This window comes from Elephantulus edwardii, unplaced genomic scaffold (genome assembly GCF_000299155.1).
Source record: "Elephantulus edwardii isolate Elephantulus edwardi_28Jun2011 unplaced genomic scaffold, EleEdw1.0 scaffold00271, whole genome shotgun sequence".
Lineage (NCBI taxonomy): Eukaryota > Metazoa > Chordata > Mammalia > Macroscelidea > Macroscelididae > Elephantulus > Elephantulus edwardii.
Genome location: NW_006400021.1, coordinates 3,580,247 through 3,591,970, shown reverse-complemented (window position 1 = coordinate 3,591,970; position 11,724 = coordinate 3,580,247). Strand labels below are relative to the sequence as shown.

The following is an 11,724-nucleotide window of genomic DNA, read 5'->3' as shown; positions in this document are numbered from 1 at the left end:
GAAACTGAGGAGGACCTAAAGCACTTGCTTCAGGGGGTCAAGGACTGCAGCCTCCAATATGGGTTGAGGCTCAATGTCAAGAAGACAAAGATTCTCAACACTGGACCAATTGGCAGCATCAGGATGGATGGTGAAGAGATTAAGATTGTTTACAGCTTTAGTTTGCTTGGCTCCACAGTCAACGCTCTTGGCACCAGCAGCCAGGAAATAAAAAAACGTATTGCGATGGGAAAGTCTGCTGTTAGGGACGTCTCCAAAGTACTGAAGAGCAATGATATCTCTTTGGAGACTAAAGGGTGTCTGATACAGGCCATGGTCTTTGCTATCACTTGCTATGTATCAGAGAGTTGGACAATGACTAAGGAGGATAGAAGGAGAATTGATGCCTTTGAGCTGTGGTGCTGGAGAAGAGTATTGAGAATACCATGGACTGCTAGGGAAACAAATAGATTCATCCTGGAAAGGGTTAAACCGGGTGGCTCCTTGGAGGCAAGGATTCTGAGGCTCCATCTAACATATTTGGACATGTTGTGAGGAGAAACTGGTCCTTGGAGAGGGACATCATGCTTGGGAGGGTGGGGGGACAGTGCAGGAGGGGAAGGCCCTCTATGAGGTGGATTGATTCAGTGACTGGGATAATTGGTATGGGAGTGTCAGAGACAGTGTGACTGGCACAGGACAGAGCAGAATTTAGGGATGTTATACAGAGTCACTATGAGTTGCAAGTGACTCGACGGCACATAACATCAACAACAACAACATATCACTTTTAAACAGTTCTCTCCCTTATCTGTTTCAATGCAGTATACATAATTTATCCAATCTTTCTCAGTCTAACCCCAACCCTGATGTCAGTCCCCTTCTACAACAATGGCACCATGCAGTATTTGTCCTTTTGTGCATGAGATATTTCATTCAGCATAATGTCTTCCAGGGTCACCTATTTTGAATAATATTTTATGAGTTCCTTGTTTAGGTTTTGATAGAGACATTTTATTTTCACCCTGAGGAGTAAAGATATAGATAATAAGGTTTTAAGTGTGGCTTATGAGTGACTTTTAGCCTGGAACTTTGTAGAGCAAAGAATATCAGATTTGGGACCATAGAATTTGACTATTTTGTCAACATCTTCTCATGTCCAGTTGAAGAAAATGATAAAGGATTGTCAGACAAGAGGCAGTGGTTTGTAGCTATGTGTGCCCACGCGAGGGTTATGAGAACCTAGAGCTTGTCATCATTGTGGTTTATTTGTGGTTTGTACAGGACACTTGCTCAATATCCTTCTTCAACTACACTCCTGATTACTTTTTTCATTTTCTTTGTTAATGACGTTATTGTTGTTGTTAAGTGCCATCAAGTCGAGAATGATTCATAGCAACTCTATGAACTACAGATATGAACACTGTCCTATCCTGTGCAAATTAATCTCATTGAGGGTCTTCCTCTTTCATTGAACCCCCAGCATTCCAAGCATGATTTTTCAAAAAATAGCCTCTCCTAGGAGCATGCCAAAAGTATGTGAAATGAAGCTTGTTGACTGCAAGAAGTACTCTAGTTTCACTTTCTCCAGAACATACCTGTTTATTCTTTCCGCAGTCTATGGGATACTCAGCACTTCGTTGCAACACCACAACTCAAAGCATTGATTCCTCTCTTGTCATCCTTATTCACTCTCCAGACCTCAGATGCAAAGCAGGTGATTGGAAAGACTATGGCTTGACATTATCACTCTTCAGGACTTTGGAGAGATCCCTGACAGAGGACTTTCCCAATACTTAAGAATTTCAGCTTATTCAGCTCCACAGTCAATACCATGGCACCAGCAGTCAGGAAACAAACAAAAAACCAAAACAACCAAATTGCACTGGGAAAATTAGCCCTCAGGGACCTTTCCACAGTGCTAAAGAGCAACAATGTAAGCCTAGAGACTAAAGTACACCTGACCCAAGCCATGGTCTTTGCAATTACTTGCTACACATAAGAAAGCTGGACAGAGTCTGGATGTCAGAAGAACTGATGTCTTTGAGTTGTGGTGTTTTGATGCTAGAGTACTGAACATGGACTGCCAAGAGAACAAACAGGCCTGTCCTAGAGTGGGTGAAACCAGGTTGCTCCTTGGAGGCAAGGACTTTAAAGCTCCATCTGACATACTTTGGGCATTGTTGCTGGGAGAAACCAGTTCTTGCAGGACATCATGGTTGGAAGGGTGAAGGGTCACTGAAGGTCAGGAAGACCCAGGATGAGGTGGATTGACACAGTAATTGGGATAATGGGGAGGCTGTGTAAGAGATAGTGAGTCTGGTTCAGGATAGGGCAGGGTTCAGAGCTACAGTGCAGAGGGTCACTATGAATTCCAGTTGACTCCACAGCATATGTCTCCAGACCTCTTGACTGCTCCTAGGAAAGGTGTTAATTGTGGATCTAAAAAATGGAATTCATTGACAATTTCAGCCATCTCTCCATCTATCATGTAGCTTATTGATCCAGTGGTGAGGATGCTTGTTTTCTTGATGTTGAGCTGTAATCCATATTGAAGGGTGAAGTCCTTGATTTTCTGCAGTAAGCTCCTCAAGTCCCCCTCACTTTCAACAAGCAAGGTGGTGCCATCTTCATAACTCAGGTTTAGTCTTCCTCCAATCCAAAAAGTCTGGTTTCTCTCATGATTTGCTCAACATGCATACTGAATAGGCTGTTACTGTTAGTTGCTACACAACCAGCACCCAACTTATAGCAACTCCATGTACTGCAGAATCTCCCCCAGCCCACCTCCAAAGTAGATTCCCTGACTTCCATATCAGGCTGTAATCCTTCATCGAAAGAATAAATCTGGCCTGGAGGAAATGCAGTCAGGGCAAGGACAGGGAAACTCCATTTCACATATTTTGAACTGGTTATCTGGAGGGACCAGTCCCCGGGAAAAGATATCATGCTGGGAGAAGTGGAGGGTCAGAGAAAGGAAGAACTTTAAGACGAACTGACCTCGTGATTGTAACAATGTGCTGGGGCTCATTAGAGGTGGCGAGGATGGGACGGATCAGTTTGTTCACAGGGCCACTGTGCGTGGTAATTAAATTGATGGCACCTAGCAACCTGTCTCCTGACTATTCTTTCAAACCCATCTTAGTGTGAAAGCTTCAAGGAAGTCCACTCAGCATCATGGTGACTCTCCCACACTGAAGTCTACCACAGAACTACCACATCCCACTTTTTTTTTCCTCTTCAAGAAATAGTCCTAATTCTCACCTCCTAGTTTCTGAGATTGATATGTTCTTAAGCCCTGAAGTAAGTACTCAGGGCTTGGCTAGCAGCTGCTGCATACTGTGGGAGCAAAGCCCTCTCCCTGCTTGTCCCATCCTGAGATCCTTCCAAGAACACTCACCCACCTCAGTGGTCCAGGTTCTGTGTGGCTTACAAACCTCAAAGTCCCAAGACCCAAACTCAGTAACACAAAACTAAAGGTCACACACATACATAAATTTTTGCCACTTTTTGTATTTTTATTGTGGAACTGAGCTTTTTTTTTTTCCTTTTACATCAAATATCCTCAATGGAAGAGGGGATATTGCACACAAATATCATAAAAGCACTACATATTACTTTCACTGGAAACTAATTTTCTACATTAGATATGACTGGATAGGATAGAAGTGATGCAGGATTATAAGATATAATACCATACACAGCTGCAGACTGACACAAACACCATTCAGAACAAGAGAGAGGAGTGTGAGGGGCTTCTCAGGCAGGCTGACGACCGCTCCTTCCCAGGGGACTCGAAGGCTGCGTGCAGCACACAGAGCGCGACCCATGGAGGCTGCCATGGGGACTTGGTGCTGTGCCTGCCAGGGTGGCCCAGCCTTGCTGCCTCTTCTCGGCGGTTCCTGCTCTCAGGAGTTCCAGAAGAGGACAGAGAAGCTACTTCGTTTTTTCCCTTCCTTTTCAGCTTTTGATGCTGCCTTTTAAATGAACGTAGTAAAGTCACAGACATTTTTAATAGCAAATCGTTTTAATACCAGGTGAACAACCGAATTGCTTTTGAAGAAATGCTCGTCCCTACGCTGCTTTTGGTGTGTTGTTCAGTTGGCTAAAAGATAAAAGCCTATAGTTCCTTTCATATGGAAACAGGATCTTTTCTTCTAAATCAGAAGTGGAAAACAAAACAAAAGACAACTCATTATTCTAACTCACAATATCGTTACTGAGCAAGAACCTCTTTTGATAGGTGACTAGAGAGGTCAATCAAAGCAACTTCGGAATTGTAGGACAGCTCCTCAGAGCTGAAATTTGAGAACAGAGGAAAAAAATGGAAGATGGTGAAATTCCATTAGCAAATGATTACTTATTAAAGGAGTACTGAAAAGCTCCTAAGCCGCGTAAGCTATTGGAAACACTTAAAACATTCATATACACTGGGGAAACCATTCACTATGAGATGGAAGGGTTAAAAAAAATTTTATTTTTTTTTAACTCCATGGGCAATGGCGTTTAAAAGGGGAATCAATCATTGTATCCAGTCCCACCACAAGACTGAGAAAGCATGCATAGAGGGTTGGGGTTTTGGTTAAAGGGGTAGAATTGGTTAAAATTGAAAATGGAGGTTCATCTCTAACATTTAGTCTCTGTAGAATTTTGGTTAGGAATACTACCAAAAAGGACATGATCATGAATGCTATCTCGATGGAATCCTATCACTTCAGAAGAGTGTCAATTCCTTCCACTCAAATATTCAAATCTATACAACTGGAATCAGGAATCAGTAGCAAACAAAGCTCCTAGAAGTCTGTGTCAATCTTCAGCTCTCACCATGAATGTACATGGTACATTGGGATGGCTGTTATAAAACTAATTGTGTACATGCGGAACTAGCAAAATCAGGTTAGTCCCACAGGTAGGAAATGAGTCTGGAAGGACAGGAGCACCCTGTAATGCAAATATTGGTTTTCCTGATGGTCATCATTGGGAACAAGGGATAGAGAAAGGTAGTGAAATATTTCATAGGCAAAAGAGCCAGCTGACCAGTGACAGTTTTTTAGAATGTTCCCCCCTCCACCTGACTTTCAACGCAGAAAAGAAGAGTGGGGTAGAGTGGTTATAATTAAAGGTAGCCTATCATTCTTCTAAAATGTCTGTACTTTTCTAAGTAAAATAATGTATGTGTTAGACACGTTTAATTTGGGAAAATTGGGAAGTAGTTTCATTTTCTAACAAAAAAAAAAATTCAACCAGAGGTCTGAATTTGGCAAAAGGTTGCAAATCACTTTCTCTTTACATTATATGGACCAATTAAACTTATTTTGAATATTTTAAGTTATCTCATAAGTTTGGAAGCAGATGAACATAATTATTCAATGAAATAGTTTTCATCATGATGACTCTACCATCGTATGTTAATATTTTGTACCCTTAATCAATTTGTTAATTTTTAAGGACTTGAAAGAAATTGGGCAATAAATAAAAGTGTTTCTAGAAAAACCTAACAAAAATAGATTATTAATTTTAAAAAACCCTCCTAAATATTTGAAAAAAACAATGTAATTCACAGCATTAAGTAGAACGCATAGTCCCTTGGGGAAGGGACCCTGAAGAAGCACTGTTTAAACCCTCATAGTAGTTAGCAGTGCAAAATGTACACTTAGCAGTCAAAAAATCAACTAACAATGTTAATTTTGAAATAAATAACTAACAAACAATAAAATGAGGTCACTGTCCACTACTTCGTAGATCTTGAGTCTGCAGGAAATGCAACACAACAGACACAGTACAGTTAGTTGTCTTGGATACGTTGCTCCATCTGAACGCTGGGTGCAATCAGCTGCGACTTGAATCTTGACATCAGTTTTAACTATGATCTGGCTTTCCAGGTTCATAGTTCAATGAAGACAATGATAGAAATGATCTCTACACTCTACATGATGAATCATAGGAGTTAGGAATTTACTTGCTTTCAATGTACTTGGTTTTGTTGATTTTTTTTCTCCATAAAAGAAAAATCCAAAGCAAACTTGCGCTAGGGTTCTTTGAACCTGGCTTGGCTCTTTTACCTCATGGCTGAACATCTTGAAAGAAGTATCTAGGATGATGTACTTGTAAAGGCCCTGAAATGTAGCCTATCATGCCATTCTCACCCACTTTCAAATATCACATATTCCGATTTCTATGTTATGGGAAATAAGGGGTGAGAGGTACATTATTTCTACTAGTTAAGATTTTTAAAAATAAATATTACTGCAATATCAGACTTCAATCTCACCAGAACTTCAGAAAAACATTTTTTTTCTGTCTTACAAAACACTTAAAAAAAAAAAAAGACTGTCACTTGAAAATTTTCTTTGCACTTTCTGATAAATGAAAACATTTGTTAAAAAGTTCATCTATGAAAAGTTCTCACATATCTAAAAAAAAGAAAAACCACCAAAATTCTTCTGTACATTTGTTCCCATTATTATGCTGAAATTAATGAAAAATTTAAAAAATAAGACAAAAAGAAGGTAAATGCTATACACTTGCTTAGAATCTTTTCTCCTAACAAGATCCGCTGTTTTCCTGGTTCTGATCATAGAAGCCATTTCAATCTTGAACTTGCAGTAGCAGAGAAGCCATGAAAGGCTCAACTTGTTTGGCTGAGGCTCCAGAGGTGCACTGAGGTGGTGGTCAACACATGACTCAGCATCAAACCGTTCCACCAATCAGATCAGCTTCTAGTACCCACCCCCACGCGCACACACATGCTCCTGTAACTCGAAAATCTATACTCCTACACGGATGTTTTATAAACTTGCTGTCTCACATTAAAAAATAAGTGCATCAAGTATCTTTGTACATTCAAGTCACTTTCTAAGGCAAATTGTCTACCATATGTACTCCCAACGGCTTTGGTATTTGCTTCAGTTAATTGGGGTGGAACTGGTTGTTAACACATGCAGGTTAATTGACTTAGTGTGGCCTAAGTGGGTGGACAAGTGCTGGGAGCATGCCTTAGATCAACCTATACTCGTGTGTTTACAAAGTCTGAGAGATTGGGGTTCAAACCACTTGCACGTCCAGTCTACACTCATTGTCTTATGTCAGTATGCAGCCCTCAAACTGAAGGAGCTTAATTAAGGTGTGAAAAACCTTACATGCCTTCAAACATAAGTTTTGCACTTTCTGTTTTCTTCCAACCACCTCAATTTAGAAATGTTAGACCCTTTTTTTTTTGATGACTCAAACTGACATACACTGAAAACTTCTCATATTCAGACTATAAAATATCTATGCCTGAGAAAATACAGATCTACCTCTGGGTTATATATTGGACCTTATCCTACCCTGCTCTCTCTCCTCCTCTCTGGGTATCTCACCAGACATCCTTCCCTTCCATCTCCTTCTCTCCATTCCTTTTCGCTCCCATCCTGTTTCCCTCGATTCCGTGTTCTCTCTGTGTGTGCTCGCTCATGTCCTCTTGCTCTCACTCTCTCTTGCTCTAGCTTTCACTCTCTCTCTAAGACAAATGCCTCTACCTAGTGGAAGTCAGTTGGGTTTGCTAGTGCATGGTGTCCAAATGTTCAGCAGAGATGAACGGGGGTAGGAAATTTTGCAATAATTTGAACCCTAGTGTGGGAATACTGTTACTTCCCTTAGCAATTAGCAAAAACTGAGAAATATTAGTGACTTGCATCACCATGACACAGTATAGCATTTGGCAGGTAATATAGTTCAGCGACTTAAGTAGATGAATTGACTTTTTTTTTTTCTCTTTTTTTTAGAAAAGGTGGTCTCAAATTGAAGAATTTCTGGACACAAAGTTCAAATCCCATGGTGTAGTTTGCCATGGTTTTTACAGTTCAATCTTGCATGCAGGGAAGGATTCATCTTGCATAACCACTGTGCTGCTACTAGCTAAAACCATGATGTTGAGGTCTTGCTGTTTCTCATGGGTCTCTTGGTACCATTCTCTCATCACTTCTGAGTCATGAGTTGGAATCAGGGTCACCTGTAGAGAAAGTAAAAAACAAAAACAAAAACAAAAAACCCAATCTATTTAAGAGTGAAACCAGAAACCAGAATAAAAAACAAAACCAAACCAACAACAACAACAACCACAAAACAAACCAGGAGAGCAACTGCCAGGTTTGGCGACGACAAAGGGAAAGAAAGCAACATTTCCTGTCGTCTTGTATGCGGACCATTTTCCAGGAGCCAGAATAAATTATTTCTTTTCAGGGGAGCTGAAGGCTGGAGCTGAAAGCAACTACTGACTAATCAGTGCATTCACCTATCTTACTGCAGTTTTTCTGCCAGTTTCTCAGTGCCTTGGTGTTAAGAGAAGCATAGCAATTATGGTATAATTTGTTTCATTTCCTTTAACACAACTGGTGAGTTCTACATTAAAGATGATGTATGTTGAATCCACAGGATTATGGCCACTTAAAGCCTTTTGAAAGGCCACTAATTGTGTGCAGTTAACATGTCATCCTGACCAAAGGTCTGAATCCTTGATTTGTGCATGTGGTTGGGAGTGGAGGAGTGGGGTGCATGGATGACAACATGAAGAGTGAAACTCTGATCTAGCATTCATTAACAGGTCACTGGGTGCTTCTCATTACATCTCAGATGATTAAGCAACTAATAATTCTGTTTCGTATTATTAAAATAAAATGTACTATGTGGTTCTTTGAAGAAATGTAAGCAAAATGTAGAGAAAGAAAGAATACAGCTGAAATAACACCGGGTGATTCATGGCCAGACACGGTGTTTGAAAGTAGATGGTTGGGAACATCCTGTAGAGGAACATTTCTAGCAATGCTCCAGCTGTGTTCCTTTTTGTAAAATTTCACATGGACAGTTCAATTTCTAGATGCTACATTCCTAGCCTGATCTGTTTGTGAAACAGAAAGAAGACAAAGTAGTAAATTTCTACTAGCTTTCACATTTAAATATGACCACTTGTTCATTCATTCTCTCTCTCTCTATTTGAAGGCCCGACAAGTAATCTCAATGGGCAAGTATCCATTATGCACATAAAATTAGTCATGACCTTATGAAGATGAAGTGACCTTCAAAGCCATCATGGTGCCAGCACTAGTATTTGAGACCATGTCCTGATTGCTGAAGCCACTTTGCCTTCAAGCTAAGTCATGTGTTCAAACTCATGGAGCACTTGATGTGGATCTGCTCTGGACACAGCTACATTAGCTCTGTAGACACTGTCCTTGTGCTCTTACCTGCATGTTGCTGCCCCACTGAGCCTTTCCTTCCAACAAGGCGTCCAGGACAGCCCGGCTGGGCTCCTCGGCAGCAGGGTCATTTCCACTCACCACGTAGTAGGATGACCTGACTCTCTTGAAAAATTCGACATCAACATTCTTGCTATTGCTGTGATTAGGAATGTAGCACAGGTCCAAATACACCGGGGGACCTGGAGGCACGGCTGAGGATTTGGCTGTCTTGGTGGCTCCTGGTCCTTTGGTTAAGAAAAACAAACAGATAGCAAGAATATATATATAGTCTTCCTTCTATGCTCATCCAAGTAGAAACCCTCTAGGACATAAATAGAGGCACTGGATATTTCTATCCTCTAATAACTTATAGGGGACATTTAACAATGGCAATTGAAAAAAATATGACATGGTAATTAACCTTCACAACACAAGAAATGAGAAGTGAATGAACACATCAGAAGAGTGTTTCAACCTCTAAAAGATGAAACTAGATAGCAACGTTTCTCCTTCAAGAACTGCTAATGTAAAAAAAAAAAAACAAACCAAAAACAAAACTGCTAATGTGCATCTTAATTTGAAAAGGGATCTAGAAACAGATTTTAAAGTCAAGAGAAGCGCCAATATTTAGTATATCATAGTCAAGGCACCTTCTTAATCCACTCTAAGATCTCATTTGATAACAATTTTAGAAGCAATTGATTATTTTTACCCTCAAATTTGGTCTCATAAATAAATCTGATTTCAACCCCGTAAGGATTGCAAAGGCTCTCTACACCCCAGCCTGATGAACCATGAAGTTCTTTCCTCAACAGAGTACTCTAAAAAGCCAAACATCACTCCTTAGGACAAGGCTAGGGCTTTGACAAGATGAAGGCTCAAAAAGACTGGGTTTTTTGAATCAAGCAGAACATACCACACTTAAGAAAAGGGAATTTTACCACCAAAATTCTCAGTCTAAATCAGAACAGCCTGAACAAAGTAAGAATTCAGATCAATACAAGAGTTTTTTTTGCAGTTTATTTGGTGAGCCAGTGTTCTCACTTGTTCCAGGAAGCAGGGGCCTTCAGCCAGTTCTATTGAAGTGGGCTCCTCAACCCTTTGTTTTCTATTAGGTGGAGGAGTGAATAATTTGCTGCAACTGAATCCCACAGGTTCTTCTGACTGGAGGCTGGGAGGTAGTGGTCTCAGTAGGTCTTGTGACAGCTTTTCTGCTTGACAACAGTACTTCCCATTTTGCCCCATTGCCGCCCCAGTACTGAAGCCCACCCAGGCCAAAGCTGAAGCTGGGGCAGGGGTGATATGAGAACACAAGCCATTAAAATTAAAGGTTGTTGTTACTGTTGTTGTTAGGTGCTGTCAAGCTGCATATGATTCAAAGTGATGCTATCAACAAACCTGAACTCTGTCCTATCTTGTGCCACCCTCATTGTCTCTGACACACTTTTACGCAAATCCAGGATGCCTCGCAGGAAGACATGAGAGAGACTGAGGATGATACTGAGTCAGTTAAAAGAAAATGTTCATTGTAAATGACTCAGATTAAGGGAAACTGATCTTGTATCCCTTCCTCAACTCCACTTGAATCCCCACCAAATCCATGAAAGCTTAGCATTTTAGAAACTCCAACAGAGCTAAGATGGGAAGGCAGTGGTTCTTCACCCTGTAAGCACAAATGACCATTTGAGGGTCTTACAGACCTGCTGCTCCGGCCCCACCAGAGTCTGATTTACGGCTGAGGTGGGGGCGTGGTCATCACCAATTCTTAAAGTTCCCAGGTGATTCCAATGTGCATTGGTTTAAAAACCATCACTCTAAAAGTCACTGAAAACATGAGCTGGGTCCTAACTGCTAGACCCTCTTTCTGTTCTCCACAAGGTTTTTAAGACCATCATCACTGAGTCAAACCATAAGTGAACGGTGCCGATTGTGTGACTACTTTTTGCTGGGTGGTGACCAGTGTTTGGAAGGTAAGAGATAGCCTGATACTTTAGACTCATTTTTGGACTAGGTTAACTGGTCATTTATATGAATCTAAGCAGAAGGTCTCAAAATATCTATATGTGGACCTCCTGAAGAATTATGACTTGGTGCAGAAGTTTGTATTTTTTTCTTTTTTTTAAAAAAAAACCCAACCAAACAAAACCAAAAATAAATAAAACTTGAGTATCAACTCATTGCTTTCAATGTCAAATACTGAGGAACTTGCCAAAAGTCAACTCAATTTTGTTTTAGAAATAAACGATCAGCTATGGGTTGATTCTGACTCAACGGCAGTGAACTGAGTTGGCCCACAAGCCAACTGAAATTCTGTTATCTGGTGGCTGATAATAAAACATCACATTGCTTTTACATGGTCAATACTGCTAGCCTGGTGCCTTTTTTTCCATTTTTTAAAAAAAGTGGAATGTAAATCTTGACATTTAACTACTCATTCCAGGGTTGACTTAAGAGTCTTTGTCTTCATCTTTTGGACCTTCTGTGGCCTGTGTCACCTAAACTCAATTCTAGAGCCAGTGTTTCTAAA

The 11,724-nt window shown here is 40.5% G+C and overlaps 1 protein-coding gene across 1 annotated transcript in view; it reads right to left on the bottom strand.

The window, feature by feature from the left end:
- Positions 1-7,816: 7,816 nt before the first annotated feature.
- MAP1B (microtubule-associated protein 1B) overlaps positions 7,817-11,724 on the bottom strand; it is a 123,872-nt gene continuing 119,964 nt past the window's right edge. The window contains exons 6-7 of the mRNA XM_006900038.1: positions 9,204-9,442; positions 7,817-7,972 (exon numbers count right to left, since the gene is read on the bottom strand). Of these exons, the coding sequence (XP_006900100.1) occupies positions 7,817-7,972; positions 9,204-9,442 (395 nt within the window). The remainder of the gene's footprint in view (positions 7,973-9,203; positions 9,443-11,724) is intronic.